The sequence below is a fragment of the Mastigoproctus giganteus genome, chromosome 8 (genome assembly GCF_048544385.1).
Source record: "Mastigoproctus giganteus isolate SK-2022 chromosome 8, ASM4854438v1, whole genome shotgun sequence".
NCBI lineage: Eukaryota > Metazoa > Arthropoda > Arachnida > Uropygi > Thelyphonidae > Mastigoproctus > Mastigoproctus giganteus.
The window spans coordinates 25,280,571-25,301,034 of NC_143582.1; the positions used below are offsets into that span (position 1 = coordinate 25,280,571).

General features: G+C 36.2%; 1 protein-coding gene across 1 annotated transcript in view; it reads right to left on the bottom strand.

The window, feature by feature from the left end:
• LOC150081379 (uncharacterized) overlaps window positions 1-20,464 on the bottom strand; it is an 81,807-nt gene that overhangs the window by 6,404 nt on the left and 54,939 nt on the right. Inside the window, exons 2-3 of the mRNA XM_090379746.1 lie at window positions 14,219-14,353; window positions 10,143-10,247 (exon numbers count right to left, since the gene is read on the bottom strand). Coding sequence (XP_090235872.1) covers window positions 10,161-10,247; window positions 14,219-14,353 — 222 coding nt within the window. The 3' untranslated portion in view covers window positions 10,143-10,160. The remainder of the gene's footprint in view (window positions 1-10,142; window positions 10,248-14,218; window positions 14,354-20,464) is intronic.

Genomic DNA, 20,464 nt, shown 5'->3' on the forward strand with positions numbered 1-20,464 from the left:
TCACTGCCACCTAGTGGTTCATTTATCTGCAGATTCTTAATGCATGAAGAATCACTGCTGATAATCAAATCAAGAGTATTACTCCCTCTAGTTGCCTCCCGAACATGCTGATGTAGAAAACAATCATCCAATAAATCCACAAAAGCCCTGCTAGTGTGTGAGTAACCAGCCCCCAAATTCCAGTCAATATCTGGGAAATTAAAATCTCCCATTATAAGACTCTGATTTACTGGCCCACTCTATTTCCCTGTACAGTTCCTTATTATACTCATCAGAGTCATTAGGCCTATAGCACACTCCTACTCTCAATTTTGATCTCCCAATGCTTATGTCACACCAAACTGACTCAACACTGCACTGTCCAGCGATGTCGACTGGCTTCACTTCCTTGGTTTTTATGTGTTTCTTAACTAATAGCATAACCCCTCCCCCCTTCCTATCCTTTCTGTAGACGTTGTACTCCCCAAATTGCAGTTCTTCATCCCTTATATCTGTGTGACACCACGTCTCTGATATCCCAACAATATCTGCCTTTGATGTTTTGAGCAATACCTCAAATTCATCAAATTTATTTACTAAACTCCTAGCATTGGTGTACACGCAAGTATACCTGCACCTGTTTCTATTCTTAGCTACCCTAACACAACCCATGTGTTTACTTGTACAGCAATGGCTCCCAGCAGTCTCTGAAATACCATGCATCTTGTTTTTCAGGCTTCTGCTCATTCTAATAGAAGCAGTGCAAGAATCTTTTTCACCTCTGCCAGTGGCTACTGTCAATCTATTGGTCTTTGTCTCCCCCCAAGCTAGCAGTTTTCCGACCCACCTAACACTGCCTCGATAGCATCAGCAAATATTCTTGCACCCTTTCTATTTAAGGGTATCCCATCCCTGTAGAAGCAATCTCTCCTGTTAACAAGTACAGTCCAGGCTGAAAAAAATTCTACCCCTTGAGCCTTGCACAATCTTTCCAGGGCCGAATTGATCGACAAGGCTCTCATCATATACTCCCTCCTATCGTGTCTGGGCAGAATTGCAGACACTTTCAAATTCAACCCTAATATGTTGTAGAGCAGATATCTTTTTAGGGCACAAAGGGTGATACTGTTGTACATGTTGGCATTAATGACTCTGCAGACTTAGTCAGTCCTCGTATAGCACGATAGTTGTGTTCCTAGAAACCCTCGTGCAATGCAAAATCGTGCAATATAAACAACAGGCCCTATGGGAAAAATAGGATTAGGTGCCAACCACCCAAGATTGAACACACATTTGTAACCAAAACATTACCAAACACAATAAATAATCGTAATAAAATACTTACGTATTTTATTACAACTATTATGTAATAAAATATTGCTAATGCTTTTGCTTCTATCATAAGCAAACTTGTTTTTTTATTTGATTTTCGATCCAAACAGATGACAGCCGTTCCATCTCGTCCAATTATTTGTGTCTTAATCTAATGGATGTTAATTACACTTTGAGTTGTTCCTGCTATGAAAGTTTTTTTATCTTCTCTGCATTCTTTGTAATTCCCGGTGTTGCCTCATTTAGATCTGTAGCACGTGCAGTATCACATGGTCTTTCATTTCGCTCAAAGCGTTTCACAATTTCATATTTTTCTCTATCGATAGAGGCGAACTGGCCATAAGCTTTACCGGGAAAACCCTGGTGGGCCGGAGTGATTTTGGCCATAAGCCATAGTATGAGGCCACTACAAATTTCTCCGGGTAGAATTTTTGACCCAGTCCACCTCTGTTTATCGATATTGCTTTTCTTTTTCTCTCTGACTCTGCAGTGTCGTCACCAGGATGCTTCCTTTTCATACCTTTTAAGTATTTTACTCATTTCTAGGGAATAAAGCACAATTACAAAACGAGGAGCACGCTTGATACACATAAACAAAGCTGCGCCCGTGTAGCAACTGAATAAACAACACCATAAAGGCAGAGATACACTATTACCACCTCACATTTTACTAAAGCACATTTCTAGGGGTTACTACCATAAAACAATTTCCAGTTGCGTTTCTGCTAGTGGAATCTGTTATAAACTGGTAGTAAACTCGATCTAAATTGCATTTGCGATTATACCGATAGATGGAATTGTGTTGGTTTTTACGTTATTATGGTGAAATGTGGTTCCCCTTCACTGATATAAAAAACATAAATACATTTTCAGAATCTTCTCTTCGTTCCTATCGTGTTGCGTTTGACTGCCATTTCTTGTAAACACAAAAGGTGAATCGTGCATAAGTGAATTCGGTTCGTGTTATATAAGATATCGTTCCCCTATTTATAAATCGTGTATGATCGAATTCGCGTAATGTAAACACGTGTTATACGAGGACTGACTGTACTTAACAAGTACAGGTCAATGTTGAAAAAAAGTTTTGAGGTAGGGTTAAATTTGAAAGTGTCTGCAATTCTGCCCAGACACTATAGGAGGGAGTACATGATGAGAGCCTTGTTAATTAATTCTGCCCTGGACATTGGCTTATGGGGTAAAATTTTTCTCAGCATGGTCTGTGCTTGCTAGCAGGACTGCTTCTAAAGGGATGGGATACACTTAAATAGAAAGGGTGCAAGAATATTTTCTGATGCTATCAAGGCAGTGTTAGGTGGGTCAGAAAACTGCTAGCTTTGGAGGGGATTATTGACTAAAAGATTAGCAGTAGCCACAGGCAGAGATGAAAATGATTCTTGCACTGCTTTTATTAGAATTGAGGGTGGGATGCTTGGGTTTTCAGGGAATGGTGGGAGTCATCACAAAACAAATAAAGGCATACTTGCATTATACGGGGTATATCGATGCGCCCAATGTCATTCTTGCAAATCTAGGTTTAGCGTATTGTGTCACTTATACCTAGATTGAGAAAACACTTCTCCCTGTTGGCACTAGATTATTCAACCAAAAGAAATATTTTTAATAGATTTTCATTTTGAACTACTTGAAGGTTATGCCAGCAACTCGGAACGGATTCAGGCAAAAACCATGTCCATTATCTTGTATACAGTAGATTACAAAAACCGTTTTACGCATGAATTCATTAGTCTTGGGTGTTTATCCCCCACTTGCCACTGTTTAAAACAGAGGAAAGTGGGGAATAAACTTAAGTTTTTTGTTTATTTAAAAATGCTTTTTTTTGTTAGTTTCACTTTTTTGAAAATAAAAGTAATTCTGCTGAAAAAAAAAAAAAAAGCTTTAGACATAATACAGACATGAATCTATTAGTCCCATCTATTTTTCAGTTTAAAAGATTACTAAGTGTGCAAAATTTTAAATGTATGTGTGTATTGGATATTTTTATTCACCTCCATTTCAAATTTGGTATGGTGTACTTACACCGTGCCAAATTCTCTCTCATTTCCCACATACTAGTGTCCATCTTGACTGAATATCAATGTTGTTTTGTTTTCCTGTTTGCATTTGTGCAAAATGCAATAAAATTATTTAACAATGAAGCATTGGAAACTCTGGGTGTTTCTAATGCTTCTTGGTTGAATAATTTTATTGCTTTTGCACAAATGCAAACACTTAATTCAAAACTTCATATAGTTACATTGATTACATGGGATGTATCACAGTGGCATGGCGCCTGTGTTTAATCACTCTGTGAAAACTAAAAAAAAAAAAAAAAAAAAAACCAACTACTGTACTGCAGTTTGGTAAAAATGGCAGGAAAATAATATAGTTATGAAGGTATATCAAACTAACAAAGGAAATTATCTTCAATTCGGTAGGCCTGTTATCACAAAAAAATAATAATAATTAATAGCTCAATTTTATTGAATGCCTATAAATAATCCTCCCTTGCTAAAAAAATTCAAGCAAGAAATAGACCTTCTTATTAAAAAGGTTTCATGAATAAGAATATCATATTTGGATAACTAAAATGAGCTGAAAAGAAATGCTAAACTATAAAACAAAGTAATATATTTCAAAATTTTTGGTTCAATTTAGACTTTGATAGCTCAAGAAAAATTTTCATATTTAAAAAAAATCCCAAAGAGAAAACAAGGCTAGTGATTTTAAACAAGAAACTAATGCTATATATGCTATCCCTTGTAAACAAGGATGTGACTACATATACATTGAGTACTAAGCCTCCCCTGCATTAAATTGCAAAAACAAAAGTACACTAAATGTAGCTTAAACACACACACACACACACACAGTTCAATTCTGAACTTGTTTATTGCTCATTTTATTGAGTCAGGATACTTATCAAGTACTTGACAAACAATTCACTAATTTCTCCAAGTCTTAAATTTATTGAAACATCTATTTATCCATAACATCATATGGAGGTTTGTTCTGGCTGAAAGCAAATTTTTGCACATTTATCCTACAGCCATCTTTTTTCAATTTAATGACCCTTTGTGTGTAGTCTTGAGAAAGACACAATGTTATTTGTATCTAAATTTACAAAATCTATTTAAGGCCTTAAACACTTCAGTCACGTCTCCTTGTAGGTGCCGTTTCTAGAAACTAATTTGCAGAACTGAAGAAGTCTTTCTTGGAAAAGATACCCTTTTGTTTCCCAGACTAATCATCTTGCTTTTCTCAGCAACCATTCAAACAGATCCCAATTCTTCCTAAAACAAGTCTTCAAATGAGCTGTCCCAGGAGCCTGTCTACCCTGCTTAGGGAACTTTGTCTGACTAAAATTACCCCAGGTCTTTATCTTCCTCCACAACCCTGAATGTGATGCCATCCAGTTGGTATATTATTAGCATTAGTAGAGGCATACGATGCAAGAAAGCAAGTTTATAATATCAGCAAAAAAAAAAAAAAAAAAAAAAAACACCACTCCCATTTCACACATCCATCCACTCCAAATGTTTGTCTAGTTCTGCCTTGAATTTACTTAAGCTGTCAACTTCTATGACAGATGGAAGATTGTCCCAGCAATCAACTACCCGCTGGCTAAAGGCAAATGTCTATTCAACAACTCTTTCCTCAATTTCAGTTTATGCCCCCTCAGGTTTGTAATCTGAGCAAGAGGAAGAATCCATCAGCATTGATGCCTGCTCAATCCATTCAAGGCCTTATACACCTCAATCAGATCACCTCACAGGTACCTAGTTTCTAGACGCTGCAATTTGCAGAACTAAAGCCTTTCTTCATAAGAGCACCCCATTGTTCGCATCACCAGTCTTGTTGCCCTTCTCTGTACTCGTTCTAGCAACTCTATATCCTTCCTAAAATAAGGCTTCCAGACCTGTTTGTAGTACTCAAGGTGTGGCTTAACCATTGTCTTATATAAGGGGATAATGTTCTGGGATTACTGATTCACATGTGCAGTACCTTGCCTTTTTTCAACATTAAACCTCAGCTGCCATTTATCACACCATATGGTTAATTGTTCTAGGGATTGTTGTGACATCATACCATAATTTCTGTCATTAACCACCCTGCAAACTCCAACATAAAAACATTGATGTCTTCATCAATGTTGTTAATGAATATTGAGAACAATAAAAGACCTAGCAGTGAACCCATTAATACCAGTCCAAGAAAAGCAGTGCCCATTAACAACTGTTCTTTGTCTTCTGCTACTCAATAATTCCTCTATCCATAGCAGTAACTTGTACCTAATGCCACACCGCTCCAATCTGTATAGCAGTCTTTCATGTGAACAGTATCAAAAGCTTTGCTGAAATCTAAGTATGCAATGTCAAAATTATTTTTTGCATTCAGTTTCTTTGTAATTACTTCAATGTAGTCAATTAGATTGTTCTGACAAGGTTCTTCCCTTAACAGATCATCTGCGCTATGATTGCCACATAATTGCAATCCTGTCACAATGATCCTATATTACATCTTTGATCATTCACTCCATTATTTTCTCTGCAACAGAATGTAAAACTTTATGGGACTACATTCCTCACTTCTCCCTTTGATCCCTTTTATGAATAAAAGAGACATTTGCACATCTCCAATCCATAAACATATCACTTCTCTGAATCCTAAGATGTGTTCATAATAATGGGAACTTTAGCAATTGGTTAAAAAATTAGTTCCATTAATGTTGACAAGCCGTTATTTTTTTTCTGAAGAATGGAATGTCCAACATGTTTCTAATAATATTGCTTTTCACAAAGAGAAATGGAAATCAAACTCCTTCCTCTCCTACTTTGCACTTAAGTGTGTGCCTCCCTGTCCTTGATAGATTACAGTGACGAATACATCCAAATTTTCACAATGAGGAATGGAAACCAAACTCCTCCCTTCCACTCCTTTGCACTTAAGTGTGCCTCCCTGTTTTTGACAGAGGACAGGGAGGCACACTTAAGTGCAAATGCAGATGTCCAAGTGAACCCTTTCTCGACTGTCTCTTACTTTTTCCCCCCTTTCCTTTTGTTTTCACCCCTCGTTTTTCCCTTTAACACTGAAGTAATGCAATGGAATGCCTTATGGCAATAAATAAACCCATGGTACTTCACCGCTTACCCTTTGAAGATTGTAATTTCAAAAGCATTCATCCTGCTTTGGATTGACTTCTCATCTGCTTGTTTACTTCTTTTAAAAGGATGGTTTCTTTAGAAACGGTGGGGAAACAAGATTCTGAGTTCACACAGTTCATTTTTATTTAAGTTCACTTTCTTTATGAACTTACCATAAAAATGGTTGTACTGGCCATGGATTTAAATTTTCTTAAGCTTTATATTATTAACATATAGGTTAGTGCAGTAGCATCAGTTTAATTCGTAGCTATCTACCAAAATAGTTCAATTGGCATCATTTTAATTATATCTCATATTGTGAATACCTTCACAAGTTGCCATGGTATTACTTCAAATAAGCAACTTCACCAGTGGAGAAGACTACTGTTACTTATTCTCAGTGGATACCACCACCCAAACGGCAGCATTTCGAAGCTTACTGGCTTATCAGTGGGTGGGCAGGTAACCTGGTGTTGCAATAGTGGCAACCCAGTTATGAAGTATAAATCCACAATATGAGAGATGCCCGATGGTGTGCAGTAGTATTGACTATAAGTTATTTTAGGGCAAGAGCCTCATGCGACGTGGTAGAATAACTAAATGTATAGGTTAGTGCAATAGCACAGTTTAATTTGTAGCTATCTACCAAAATAGTTCATTTGGCATAGTTTTAACCATAACTGGGTTGTCACTATTACACGCCAGGGTACTGCCCACCCACCAACGAGAAGCCAATAAGGTTCGAAACTGTGCCATCTGGGTGGTGGTATCTGCTGAGAATAAGTAACAGTAGTCTTCTTTAGTGGTGAAGTGTTTACTTATTTGAGCTAGTACAATATCATGGCAACTCATTGTGAAAGTATTCACAATGAGATATTAGCATTAGTAGAGGCATTTGATGCAAGAAAGCAAGCTTATGCAGCATCAGCCAAAAAAAATAAATAAATAAATAAATAAAAAATAACCACTTCCACTTCACCCCTCTGTTCGTTCGAAATACCTGTCCAGCTGAGCCTTAAACTTATTTAGGCTATCAACTTCCACGACAAGGGATGGAAGTCTATTCCACCAACCAACCACCCACCCACTGGCTAAAGGCAAATTTCCTCACATCTATCCTTCATCTGTCTTTCCTCAATTTGAATTTATGCCCTCTCAGGTGATTATTCTGAGCAAGAGGAAGAATCCCATCAGCATTGAGCATGCTCAAACCATTCAAGGCTTTATACACCTCTATCAGATCACCTTGCCGGTGCCTAGTCTCCAGACACTGTAATTTGCAAAACTTAAGCCTTTCTTTGTAAGAGCACCCCTTTGTTCCATTCACTAATCTTGTTGCCCTTCTCTGTACTCATTCCAGCATCTCTACATCCTTCTTGATATAATTAAAACGATCCCAATATGCACCTTTCAGAACAAATGAACATTGTTTTGTTTTACAAATGAGTTAGATGCTGTGAAAATGACTTAAAAGATTTGTCCCCACTCAAAATATTTGAAAAACTTTAGTGATGAAATCGTAGACTATATATGCGTACAAATGATAATATACGCTCAACAAAAAAAAAAAAATCATGAATTTACTATCACCAACAAAGAAATGCAAAGTTTTAGTGCAATATTGCTTTTGACAGGATATCACAACCTTCCTCAAGAAAGAATGTATTGGTCGCTGGACGAAGACTTGGGCATCTTGTGCATTTATAATACCATGTCAAGAGATCTATATCTAGAAATAGAGATTTGTACATCTGGCCAACAATATGAAATTGGAAATTGTTAAGATCAAATATGCAAAGTTAGGCCAATAATGAATATACTCATAAAACAATTTTGCCAGTGGGGTTTTTTTCACTAGGATCTGTCAATAGACAATTCAATGGTGAAGTATTTTGGACATAATCCAGCCAAACAGTTTATCAAGGGGAAACACCAGTGTCGTTTGGTTACAAAATTTGGATGATAAGTAGTTCTTCTGGGTATTGCTACACTTTTGACATCTATTGTGGAAAACCAACTAAAGAAAGCAAAAATGTGAAGAGTATACCTGTCGGTGCAAGAGGGGTTATTGTTTCTTGAAAATGTGCCGGATCCGTCAAACCACGTAGTTGCCATTGACAATTATTTTATGTACTTCATGATGATATTTTTGAAAAAGAAGAAAATAAGAGCTACAGGAACTGTGAGGGACAATTGAGTTCAATACTGTCCTATTATGGCATCTAAAGAAATTAAAAGAGGTTTGATGTCATCAACGGTATATTATGTATAAAATGGAAAGATAATAACATTCTTACCAATTATGATTTTGTTGAATCATTACAATACATAAAACTTTGGTCGCAAAAGCTAAGGTCAATGTAGAACAACCTGCATTATTTGCATCGTACAATAGTGGAATGGGTGGTGTAGATACCCATGACCAATGTATATCTTTGTACAGGATAGCAATAAGAGGCAAGAAATAGTGGTGGATCCTGTTTACATAAATGTTACATATGACCATCACAAATGCCTGGAAGTTGCACCAAATGACAACAGAGATAAAAATGAATCAATTAGATTTTAGTCGAAACATCACATGAAGTTATCTGAAAGATGCTGCCTCAACAAAAAACAAAAAGCCGGAAGTTCCAAGAAAATTAGCAAAGGCCATCGCTTTTCAGAAAAACTTGATAGACAATTAAAATGTTGTGTTTGTCATGTGAAAGCTAGGTGGGCATGTAAGAATTGTCAGAAAACAATGTGCATTAAAAAAGGCAGCTTTGAAAAATACCACCTATCTGCCTAATGTCCCCATTTGAGGATGCCTGTTTTTCTAAAAAAATAAATTTATTTTCTTTGAAATTTTGGTATTGTTTGTTAACTTGACTTATAATATTGAGCGAAATGAGTTTTGATAGGTAGTCTTTTCATAGGCGGGGTTAAAAAGGTAAAATAGACAGATAGGGCTATAAACAAGAAGTGGTAAAGAGAGTGGAAGAAAATAGAAGTACAACAAAATCTATAAAGAAAACTCTGGTTGGTTGTTAAGAGGTGTAACTGAAGAGGCAGGGATGGAGATACCATTTCTCGCTGTCATGGAACTATCATGTGGCAGAGTGATATGATGAAAATGCAATCCTTCTGTATGGGTCATATTCATATGGATTAAATTTGGTCCTGATTAATCTACTTACAATATAAGATTCTATAAAAAGAAAAATCATTGAAATGAAAGTAAGTAAAAGATCTGTATATGGGTTACTCCCCCACCAGCATAGTGTAAAATGCCATTTTAATTTTTGTGCCAGGGTTACTAACTTGTATGTCAATTTTTTTTTTTTTTTTTTTTCAATGATGTTTCTTTATAGAATTTTATATTTATAATTTGTAGCATTCATATACCAACAGTAAAATGTTTTTGTTCCCACTTAAGAATCAACATATAAACATACCTTTCAGTGTAGATAGTTGTGTGTGAGGAATCCACATAAAAAGTATATGAATTCTGGATCATAAAGTGGCCAAAGTAGACAGGATAAGAGCAAGATAATCCAATGCTGGGAAAAATTCCCAAGCTAAAGGCTCAGTGCCATAAAATGCTGCTCTGACTAATATAGTTAAATAACCAACTTAATTTGAAACTAGTGTCTTTTTCAGAACACTTTTACTTTGGGTTTAAAAAAAAAAAAAAAAAACACAACTTACCACAACTGCTAAAAGCAATCAATGAAGAAGTGCAAAACTCATCATGAATGTTCCAAGCAACAATGTGAAAGACACTGCAGGTAAAGATGCACCTCCTGGTGTTGTCTGTAATGAACAAAAATATTTATTGCTGCTATTACTATGCTCACCAATTGCTAAGGCATTGGTCCTGAACATCTCATTTGGCATTTAAAGGCTGTGAAAAACTGAAAATTTCCTTACACTTAAAAATTTAAAACACTTGTACAATCAAAATTTCTTCATAAATTCTTCAAAGTTATAAGCCTATAAAATAAATATGTTATCAGCAAAAGTCCTGAATGACTTCATTTTATTATAATAAAATTTGTGGAGTATATAGTGCAGTTGGGGAAAAAGTTCAGACTTCCAAATGAAAGAACTAAACATGCATGGGATGAAAAATCAACTTATTTTCACCTTATTACAGAAGATGAAACAACTATAAATTCTACATTTATGTTTTGCAGGAGGGGAGAAATTCAAAACTGCATTTTCCCACAGTGAAAAATAGGATTATCTAGTCTGTAACAGTCTACTGCATACAAGGAACAAGGTTGTTTTTAAGTGATCAAACTTAAATGGCAGTAGTGATTTAGAATAATCAAAAAACATTTCACTTTTACACTGCATTATTACGCTTCTACGAAAGGATTTTAATATATAGTGTAAAAATAAATGGTTACAATTCCTAATGACCCTTCATCTCTTTATTATAATAAAACTTTCATACCAAACAAGTCCTCCATATAATTGTGATCACCTTATATGGTCCATACAAGTATCACCATTTTCAAAACTGTTAAAAAGTGTACTCAGATATAAAAAAATCTGGAAAAACAAATGTTCTAGGCTTACGCAGTTATTACGCCTTTTAGTATCATTTTCTTTGAACTTTGACAACTTGGCTGTAAGTTCTTATCATGAGCATGCCTAGTTATCACTAAAGGAGGGACAGTAATTCCTGAAACAGTCCATCTGGGACTTCACCCAAAATGAGTCATAGTGAAAATAAAGGGTGGTATACTTCTCTTCACAGAGAAGTGCTATTTATAGCAAGTGTAAGATTGAGGCACATGACTGAAATTGATTTGTTTCACAATATCTGATATGTTGGTTTTTTGTCCTTGTTTTGGTTTTCAAAAATAGCTATGTACAAAAGATACATTTTGACTATTTTCACTATTAAACTACTAAACTTTAGACCTACATGATATTAACATATTATAAATGCCAATAGGGGATGCAATATTCTTGATTTGATTTTTACTACAAATACCCATTGTATATTAAGATAGTAGAGATAACAGCGAAGGATGATTATAATCAAACTGTAAACTTTGAGTCTTCAGAAAGAAAATGGTTAATTGCATAGTGCTGAAAATTGTAATTAACAATATTCAGACATGGAGAGGAGAACATTCAAAAAATTTTATACAAGGTGAAACTGACAGCGTTCTCTGTTATATGTACACTCTTGCCTAAAAGTTTAGAATCACATTTCATTTTTCTTAATTTTCAAAGTTTTTATTAAAATAGGACCAACTTGTTCACCAATTTTTATTAAATTATATTTAATATGTATAAAAATCAAAACACTTAACAATTAAGAAATTTTTAGAATATTCAAGAAAGGCATAGAAGATTCCTTAATGTGGTAGAACATTGTAGATGATTCTAGAGTATGTTTCAATGATATAAGTTGAGGAGTAAGAGCTGTAACTTATAAAATCAAACATTAGTCATTCAGAGTGTCTGGCATAAGTTGTGTGTTATGTGATAAACATGGCAAGAAGTGCTGTTATAACTCTGCATAAAGAAAGTTATGCCATTAGAAGTAATGGCAAAAAATTAGGTTGTTGTTGTTTGGTTTTTAGGAGCAATAGCAACTAAGGCCATATTGCTCCAGGAATATGCGGTGGTCATTCCCTGACCTTTCCACATCCTCCGTATTTGGTGGCGACGGGCTCGAACCCCGGTCTAATAAAGAAGCGTGTGCTACGCACTGCTGCTCCTTCCCACCTGTCTACGGAGGTCCCCAAAAAATTAGGTGTTTCATTTAAAGTAGTACAAACTACCATTCGATGATTCAAAGAGGCTGGCAGTTAAAAGGACAAACCATGATCAGAACACCTGCATGTAACAACAGAAGCACAAGATAAGTCCATAACACTGATTTCTAAATACAATTAACAACTTACTGCACCTGAAATCCAAGCTGAGTTCAATAGGAACAGAGAAACTCCTGTGTCTACGGTAAAACTTCATCTTAAACAAGCAGGACCTCATGGTTCTGTAGCAGTCTGAAAACCCTTACTAAAATCAAAAGAAACAGTTGGCTTGGGCTAAAAGCCATCAAAATTGGATAAATGAAGAGTAGAATAACATACTGTGAATGGATGAACTTTGAAATTTTTGGATCCAGCCATAGAGTTTATGGGAAATGATCAATTGAATAAAAAAATGGTGCCACATTGTTTAGTGCCTACAGTTAAGCACAGTGGTGGTTCCACCATGATCTGGGGTTTCTTCTGTTTTTATGGAGTGGGTGACATCAGAATTGAAGGAATTTTAAGAAAAGAAGGCTATAAAAACATTCTTGAATGTAATACAGTATCCTGTGGACTTCAACTTTGTGGAAGAAATTTAATATTACAAGACAATGACCCAAAACACAGCTGTAAGCTGCAAGGGACTCTCTAGCAACTAAACTGGAGAGGGTATTGCAAATTATGGTGTGGCCACCCAAATCACCTGACTTAAACCCAATAGAGGTTTTATGGGATCATCTAGACCATTAAGTCCGATCACTTAGAATAATGCTAGTCAAGACACTATTATAAAATAATTAAATGACACATCTGTGTAAAGCAGTGATAAAATCTTAAAGGATATTTTGATGAAAAATCAGTATAGCTATTAATATTAATCATTTCAATATTTTTTTTTTTGCTGTAAATTTTTCATTGCTTAATAAAAAAACTTAAAATACTTTTTTTATATATATTAAACCTTACTTTCTCATATATAATTTCAAAAAAAAAAAAAAAAAAAAAAAAAAAACTTATGATACGCTGTTATTCCAAACTTATAAGTGGGAGTGTATTTGCATGCTGAATGTCTGGAAAAGAAGCCAGGCTCAATCAGCATTACCTTAAACACACCTAGCTTCATCCAAATATCTATTCAACCCTTCCTTAAATTTATACAAGTTTTCCATTTCTACAGAATTTTATGATAATTTAGTCTTGCAGTTGGTAACCTTTTTGGCTAAAAGTGAAATTTTCTTATATCTAAGGCAGCAACAATTCTTCCTTTACATGAGTACATATCCTTCTAAAATGTTTAAAAGCTTTAGATCTTCTTTTCAATAAAGAAGCACCTTTTCCCACCTCTCCTGATCCTTCTTGAAATGGAGGTTCAAACATGTATACAGTTTTCAAGAGGTGATCTAATCTTTATACAATGGAATAATTATCTCTTTTTCTCCATTAGTAAAATTCCTGTACATAATATATAAAATACCATGCACTGTTTCCAGAAATAAGGTAATCTGGGATTACTATTACCCGAAACATAGGATCTTATACTTCCTAATATTCTATTTTAACTGCCATTTTTCAAACCAATTGAATAACTGGTTTACTAGGTTTGTTGAAGCAGCCCTGCTTATTATCATTTATTATCTCCCAACCAGTAGCATCAGCAGACTTTGGCATCAAACCTTTTATGCCCCCATCACTGTCATTAATGTCTTATTATTGAACCTTGTGAAACTCCTTAGAAGACTCTGATACAGCTGAAACAATAGCATTTATAATTGCTTTTTTGTTTCCTATCACTTAACCAACCTTTTATTAACTGCAACAGCAGATTGCAATTAATAAATGATTGGGCTTTTGCTACTGTCCTACATGAATACACTTTGCAAAATGTTTTCATATAGGAAAAGCTTTACCAACATTTAAAAATACTATTCTAAAATTATTCTTTGTATCTATTTGCATCTTTGTTACTCAGTATCACTTTGAAAAAAAATCTGTTCTTTAAAATCTTACCGATTGTGGACTGGTAGTAGAAGATTGAGTTGTGGTGGTAGATGTAGTGTTCTCTATACCAGAATCTGCCATAACCATGCTTGTTAGTGACACGTCTGTTTCAGTGTCATTAGTGCTGTTTGTTGAAGTTTCATTCTGAAAATAAAATCAAAAGATCACATTTGCTGAACAGAAATGTCACTTGAAAAAGAAATTATATAAATCACATTTTTGAATAAGCATATTTATTTAGAATATTACAAGTACTGTATTACAGCTTTAGTTTTTACATCATCTGGACACCCACATATTAAATTTGTAGTTATAGTCTATCATTTATCCCATTTTTTTCCCTTTTTTTTTGTTGAAATATGTATATATTTAGACGATTCATTGGTATACACCACACAGCGAGTATACCATTTAACTCAGATTTCTGAATTACATGATCAGAGTCAAACAAAAATGTAAAAAACAAAAAATACCCATTTTGTACCTACTCCTGTGAAACATGTAACTTTTGGAGGAGGGGAGATTTCATTGGGAGAGGCTAAATCCTCACATATTAGGGCCTCTGTAACCACACCACTAGAGAAAAAAAAAAAATTCATTATACTTGTCAGATATAGAAGAAATACCAAAGTTTTCATAAATATATAACCAAAAGGTTAGTCATCACAAAATTAGATATGTCTAGTGTAAGAGGCAAATGTTTTCACTGTGCCCAATCTCCATAAAAAAAATTATTTCCTGCAGGTTTAGGCAATGCAAGCCTTCATGAACAACAAAATTCTGGAACACAGAAAGGTATTTTTTTCAATTCATGTAAATTGTGCGAGTATCATATGTGAATTCTGTTGTATATCATCCTACACCAAACTCTCACCTTTGAAGGCTCATTGCTCTTCAGCTATAGAATTACAACATTCGGTTTGAGCATTCCACATTCCAGCTCCATGTTTTGTTGCAATTTCTCCTAGACTAGTGAAGAAAAAATTTCTATTCTTTTGAGATACATAATATTATTGTGTCATATACATTCTAAAATGCATATGATGACTTAAACTATTTAATACTCTTATAATGTACACCACAATGTTTTAAACCAAGGACTGACAACTTTTGCACTATGTTACTGCTTTAAAAAAATAAAGGCCACAAGATATAATCATTGCAGTTATTTTTTACAAATGTATCTCTATTTTAAATGAAATATACTGGTTTTATAATTATAAATTTTTTTTTTTTTTTTTTTAAATTTTAAAAAATTTCTATTTGTATTCTGCATAAAATTATATTATTTTTATGTGCTGCAATGAACCATTTGCTGACTACCATTTTAGACTGTGGCATTAATGAGGTCTTGGAAATCAAGTGAATGATTGCAAGTGAACAATTGTCACAAAAAAGTTGTTTCAGCAATTTTTTTTCATCTAAAAAACTAACTTTTTTTTATTTTATGAAAACACTAAAATGAAAAGTATAAGGATCTATAGTTCCTAGTACCAGGCATGGGCTGAAAATACAGAAAACACTTGTTGGTATGAAACTTTAATTTCTGTATATTGTAATTTTCAGAATATATACATTAAGGAAGGTTCCAAAGAACAGAAGTAGAAGGGATTAATAAGAAAGAAGAAAAGTTGATTCAGTGAGTTTGGAAATGGGCAGTGAAAAAAGAATGTTGACTAGTTGCAGCATGTGTTTGGACAGGTTTGGAAGGAAGGGGTGGAACTACAGGAATTAATGGAAGAACAGTACCCATAGAATTATCTACAAAAAAGGTCAAGCAAAAGTTGAACATCTAAGACAGAGTAGAGTTGTAGGATTTTAAACACATCAGCAACTTGGACCATACTATACCACTGTATATTACACACATTGGCCAAAAAAAAAAAAAAAAAAAAATACAAACCTTTGTATTAAGACAGACAGACAAAAGAAATGCAATTAAACGTAAAGAAAACTGTGATTGTTGTTGTTATTTGGTTTTTAGGAGCATTAGCAACTAAGGCCATATTGCTCCGGGATATGCGGTGGTCATTCCCTGACCTTTCCGCATCCTCCGTATTTGGTGGTGACGGGCTCGAACCCCGGTCTAATCAAGAAGCGTGTGCTATGCGCTGCTGCTCCTTCCCACCTGGCTACGGAGGCGCTTGAAAACTGTGATGTGGGGCGATGATGTGGTGTCTCATTCAGTGTAAAGACTGCAGAGACTATTCAACTACACTAATCTGAAACCAGAATGGGAAAAACTTGTAATCCATCAGACTTCGGAAAAAAAAAAAAAAAAAAAATTCAGGTTTAGCAGTAGCCACGATTCAATAAACGAAGGGCATAACTGGTTTCTGAAAAGCATCCATTTCAAAGTTGTGAATGTAGCAGAAAACCAATACTTCAAGGGCAAAACCATTTTACTCTTAAACGGTACTGAACAGAAAAATAGGATATCCGGTATGCTGCAAATATCTGAATTTAACCAAGCCTAGAAGTGCTCTATTTCAACCCATGTCGTACACTGGAAATGGAAACCTGGGATAACTAATGGGATAACCGTACACCCCTGCCTAAGATTGGTTAGCTACAGCCTCGATTGAAGAGAACTTTAGAAATTCTTCCAGTCGTAGAGAGGAATCAAACCCAGACCTCTCCAAATGAGTGACGTGGCAAAACCACTATAATGTCATGGAGGACAAGACAGTAGAATACTTTTGTAAGTGAAGGATCATTAAATTAACCTGAGGTCAATATCACATGGTAGAGCAGATTTAAGATTTGTGCAGTCAGCTGTTTAAAATAAAAATAACACAGAGCCAAAAAAAAAAAAAAAAAAGTTTTGAGGTAGAGCAGAGGCAGTCCCAGGTAGGACCAAAGGGCCATAGCCCACTATGATCAAAATATCATGGATTTGTGTTTACTGCTATATGATAATTCTCAGGAACATTGCTTTAGCCCTTCCCTTTTAGAAAATCTTGAGACTGCCCCTCAGGCAGAGGAAGCAATATTCGTTATGTTAATACACAAACCAGATTGGAAGTCATTGTAATCCCCAACAGAAATGTGATCTTGTCTGCAAACCTGAGTGTCAAAGGATGGGTACAGGATTGGTAGACTCTTGGAAGAAATAAAACAGGACTGGAGTTAACCAGGTCTTCATTGCCCTGATGGAAAATTACCTGGAGATCGCCATACTGGTTGCAATAAAATAGTAATCCAACCAAGCAAAAGAGGGACAGAAATTATACAGAAGTTGAAGATGTTTGGTCAGGGCAAAGTTTCTCAAACTGGAAAGTAGAATGTAGCATGCTATCATCAGCAAAACTATGGATTGGACTTCCAATCAGTGGAAGGTCATTAATATACAGAGGAAAAGAGTGGGAGAAAGAACTAAACTTGAGGAACACCAACATTAGTTGAGAAGTTAAAAGACTGTCATCTACCATCACCTACAGTCAGAGAAAAACTGGCTTCCAAATCAAAAAAGTGAAATCCATAAGACAGGTCCTCATGACAATACAGTAGTTATAATCACAGTTCTTCCACACTGGATGGAAAAGCCCAAGTCGAATCCAGTCAATGCCAGGAATCCCCCCCCCCTCACAATATGATTCAGGCAAGGATTGCATGCCACGCCCCTGGAAACTGGAAGTTTTTTTTTTTTTTAATCCAGCAAACTGACCTATGAATATGTGCAATTACAAAACAGTATACTGGTTCCTCACAGCCTAGTTGTTTTGACACTTAATACACACCTAACCATAAGGCAGGAACTTAGAAGACCTTTATACAAAACATGATCAAAAGCCTTGAAAGTGTCTAGCACAACTGTTTGAGTTTCACCAAAATTTTCCATCTGATTTGTCTAAAAGATAAACAATATAAGTCAATATATCACCAATAGATTGACAATGGCAGAATTTATACTAGCAGTCACCGAACATATCGAAGGTTGAGATAGTTAGAGTAGGCAGATGATTTCGTTATGTTGGAAAGAGTCAAAGAGGCAATGGAATGAAAATTGGGAGGAATATGTCAACCTCTTTAGGAACTGGTTGCATATCAGCAAATTTTCATTCGAAAGAAAAAGGCCACATAACACAGGATCAGGAGCACAGGTTTTGACAATTCTTTGAACTTCCTGTTGGAAGACTACAGGTGGCATATAAATAAATAAATAAATAAATAAATCTTTATTGTGAAGTAGATTTACAGCACAATATCCCATCACGGCGACGAGCGCCAGGGGTTCACATATAGATAACATAAGTACAAATTCAAATGGCTACAAAATATAGCGAACACATACAAAAGGCTACAAAATACAGATTACAAATGCAAAAAGAAATACAAATACATCATCAAAACAAGGAGCTGAACACAAATAAAGAAAAACAAATACAAGTTGGCAGTGATTCAGGTTTCAAGAGCTTTGATAAACTTGTGTCTGTCCTTCTTTTTACTTATTATGGTGTCGATGTCGGCGTCCACACGGTTGAGGGCAGCGAGCATCTGCTTGGGCAGAAATCTTTCGGTGAGTACAAGCCTGTTGTGGTGAGCCACAAGTGCTGGTACCGACCTTAGGCTTGGCTGTGGAATCCTCCAAGAGCAAGCATTCCAAATATTTGGAGATGATATTTGGCCTGAGATGAGTTTGGCTGTGAAGACCAGCCTCTTTTCAACGATCAGGAACTTCAACCTCGGGATGTCGAGTGCTTGTGCCATCATGGTAGTTGTGGTAGCGGGAGGTAGCCGAAGCTTGTTATTCGCCCATTTCAGTAGCCAGTATTCAGCAGTGTACACCCGCTTAAGGTTTGTATGTGCAGCAGAGGCCCATATTTCTGCACCATAGAGAATGGCAGGGTAGACGGTGGAGGTGATGAACCTTTTAACAGTGGCAGGATGTCGGACGTGTAGCAGCTGCTGCTTTGAGATCCACCGTAGACAAGAAAATCTGGTACTGAGTTTGTCGATCTGGTGGACAAAGGACATCTTTTGGTCGAACAGAACGCCAATGTCTGTGTGCGAGGGTACGTTTGGTATTCGTACCCCTGCGAGTGAAACGTTGAGTACTGTCGGCATGGATTTAAGGGAGAATATAACCTGAGCAGACTTCAGAGGGTTGATTTTTAGATTGAAGTTTGCCAGGTACAATTCTAGATCCTTAAGTTGGGAATTGATCCTGTTGCTAAGCTGGGCGGGGTCGTCGCCAGGGTTAATTGGAGTCAGCAGTTTGAAGTCATAGCATAGGAGACCATTCGTTGAGGCAATAATGGGCACGATGATGGCTGTGAACAGGACACCAGACAGGACACCCCCCTGCGGTACTCCAGCAGTAATGTCGCAGGATAGGGTATGTTGCTGCCGATGGAGAATAAGTATTCTGTGACTGAGAAGTGATTCCAAAAAGCACAGCATATCACCTCGAATGTGAAAATTCTCCTTAAGTAGGAGGAGCAAGGCCGGAATCGACACGGCATCAAAGGCTGCGCTTATGTCGAGGTATGTGGTTGCTAGCTCAGCTCTTTGTTCGAATGCTGAGAGAATGCGTTCTGTGGTGGCTGCCAAGTTAGTGATTGATGATTTTCCTGCGATAGCATAATGGATTTCAGGTGGTTTCGTCTGGAGGATTTGTTGAGTGATTGTGGGTAGCAAAGCCTTTTCAAGAGTTTTTAACAGACAAGAGGCAACTGATATGGGTCTGAACTGGCTGACGTTTGAGGCAAATTGGTTTTTGGGGATGGGGTACACTCTGTATTTATTCCACTGGGGTGGAAAATAATGCTCAGCGAGGCATCTGTTGTAGATCGAGAGAAGAGGGCCTATGATGAATGTGCTTAAGCATTTGATCATAAATTGTGGAATTCCATCCTCCCCAACAGTGGCTGTTGTGGGAAGGGAATTGATGGCACGTATGAGCTCCTGTTCCGTGATCTGGATAGTCCCTAGGACATCTGAAGGGTTTTCATAGTCAGGCTGGACAACTGTAGATGGGACTGTGGTTGTATTTGAAAATCTGGCGATGTATTTGAGCCATTCTTGAGGATCAAGCATGTGATTGAATCCACCATGTGGGGCAGCATAGAATGGCTTTCCTTTCCTCAAAGTGCGGTTAAGGTTCACTTGGATTGCGTCAGCTTTCTTTCGATTAAAGTGGGCCCTGGCACGGGAAAAGGCGATTCTGTCTTTACTGTCATTTGTATGCTTCCATTTCTTATGTAGGACTTGTTTCATTTTGAAGCTGTTGTTAAGATCAGCAGTCCACCACGA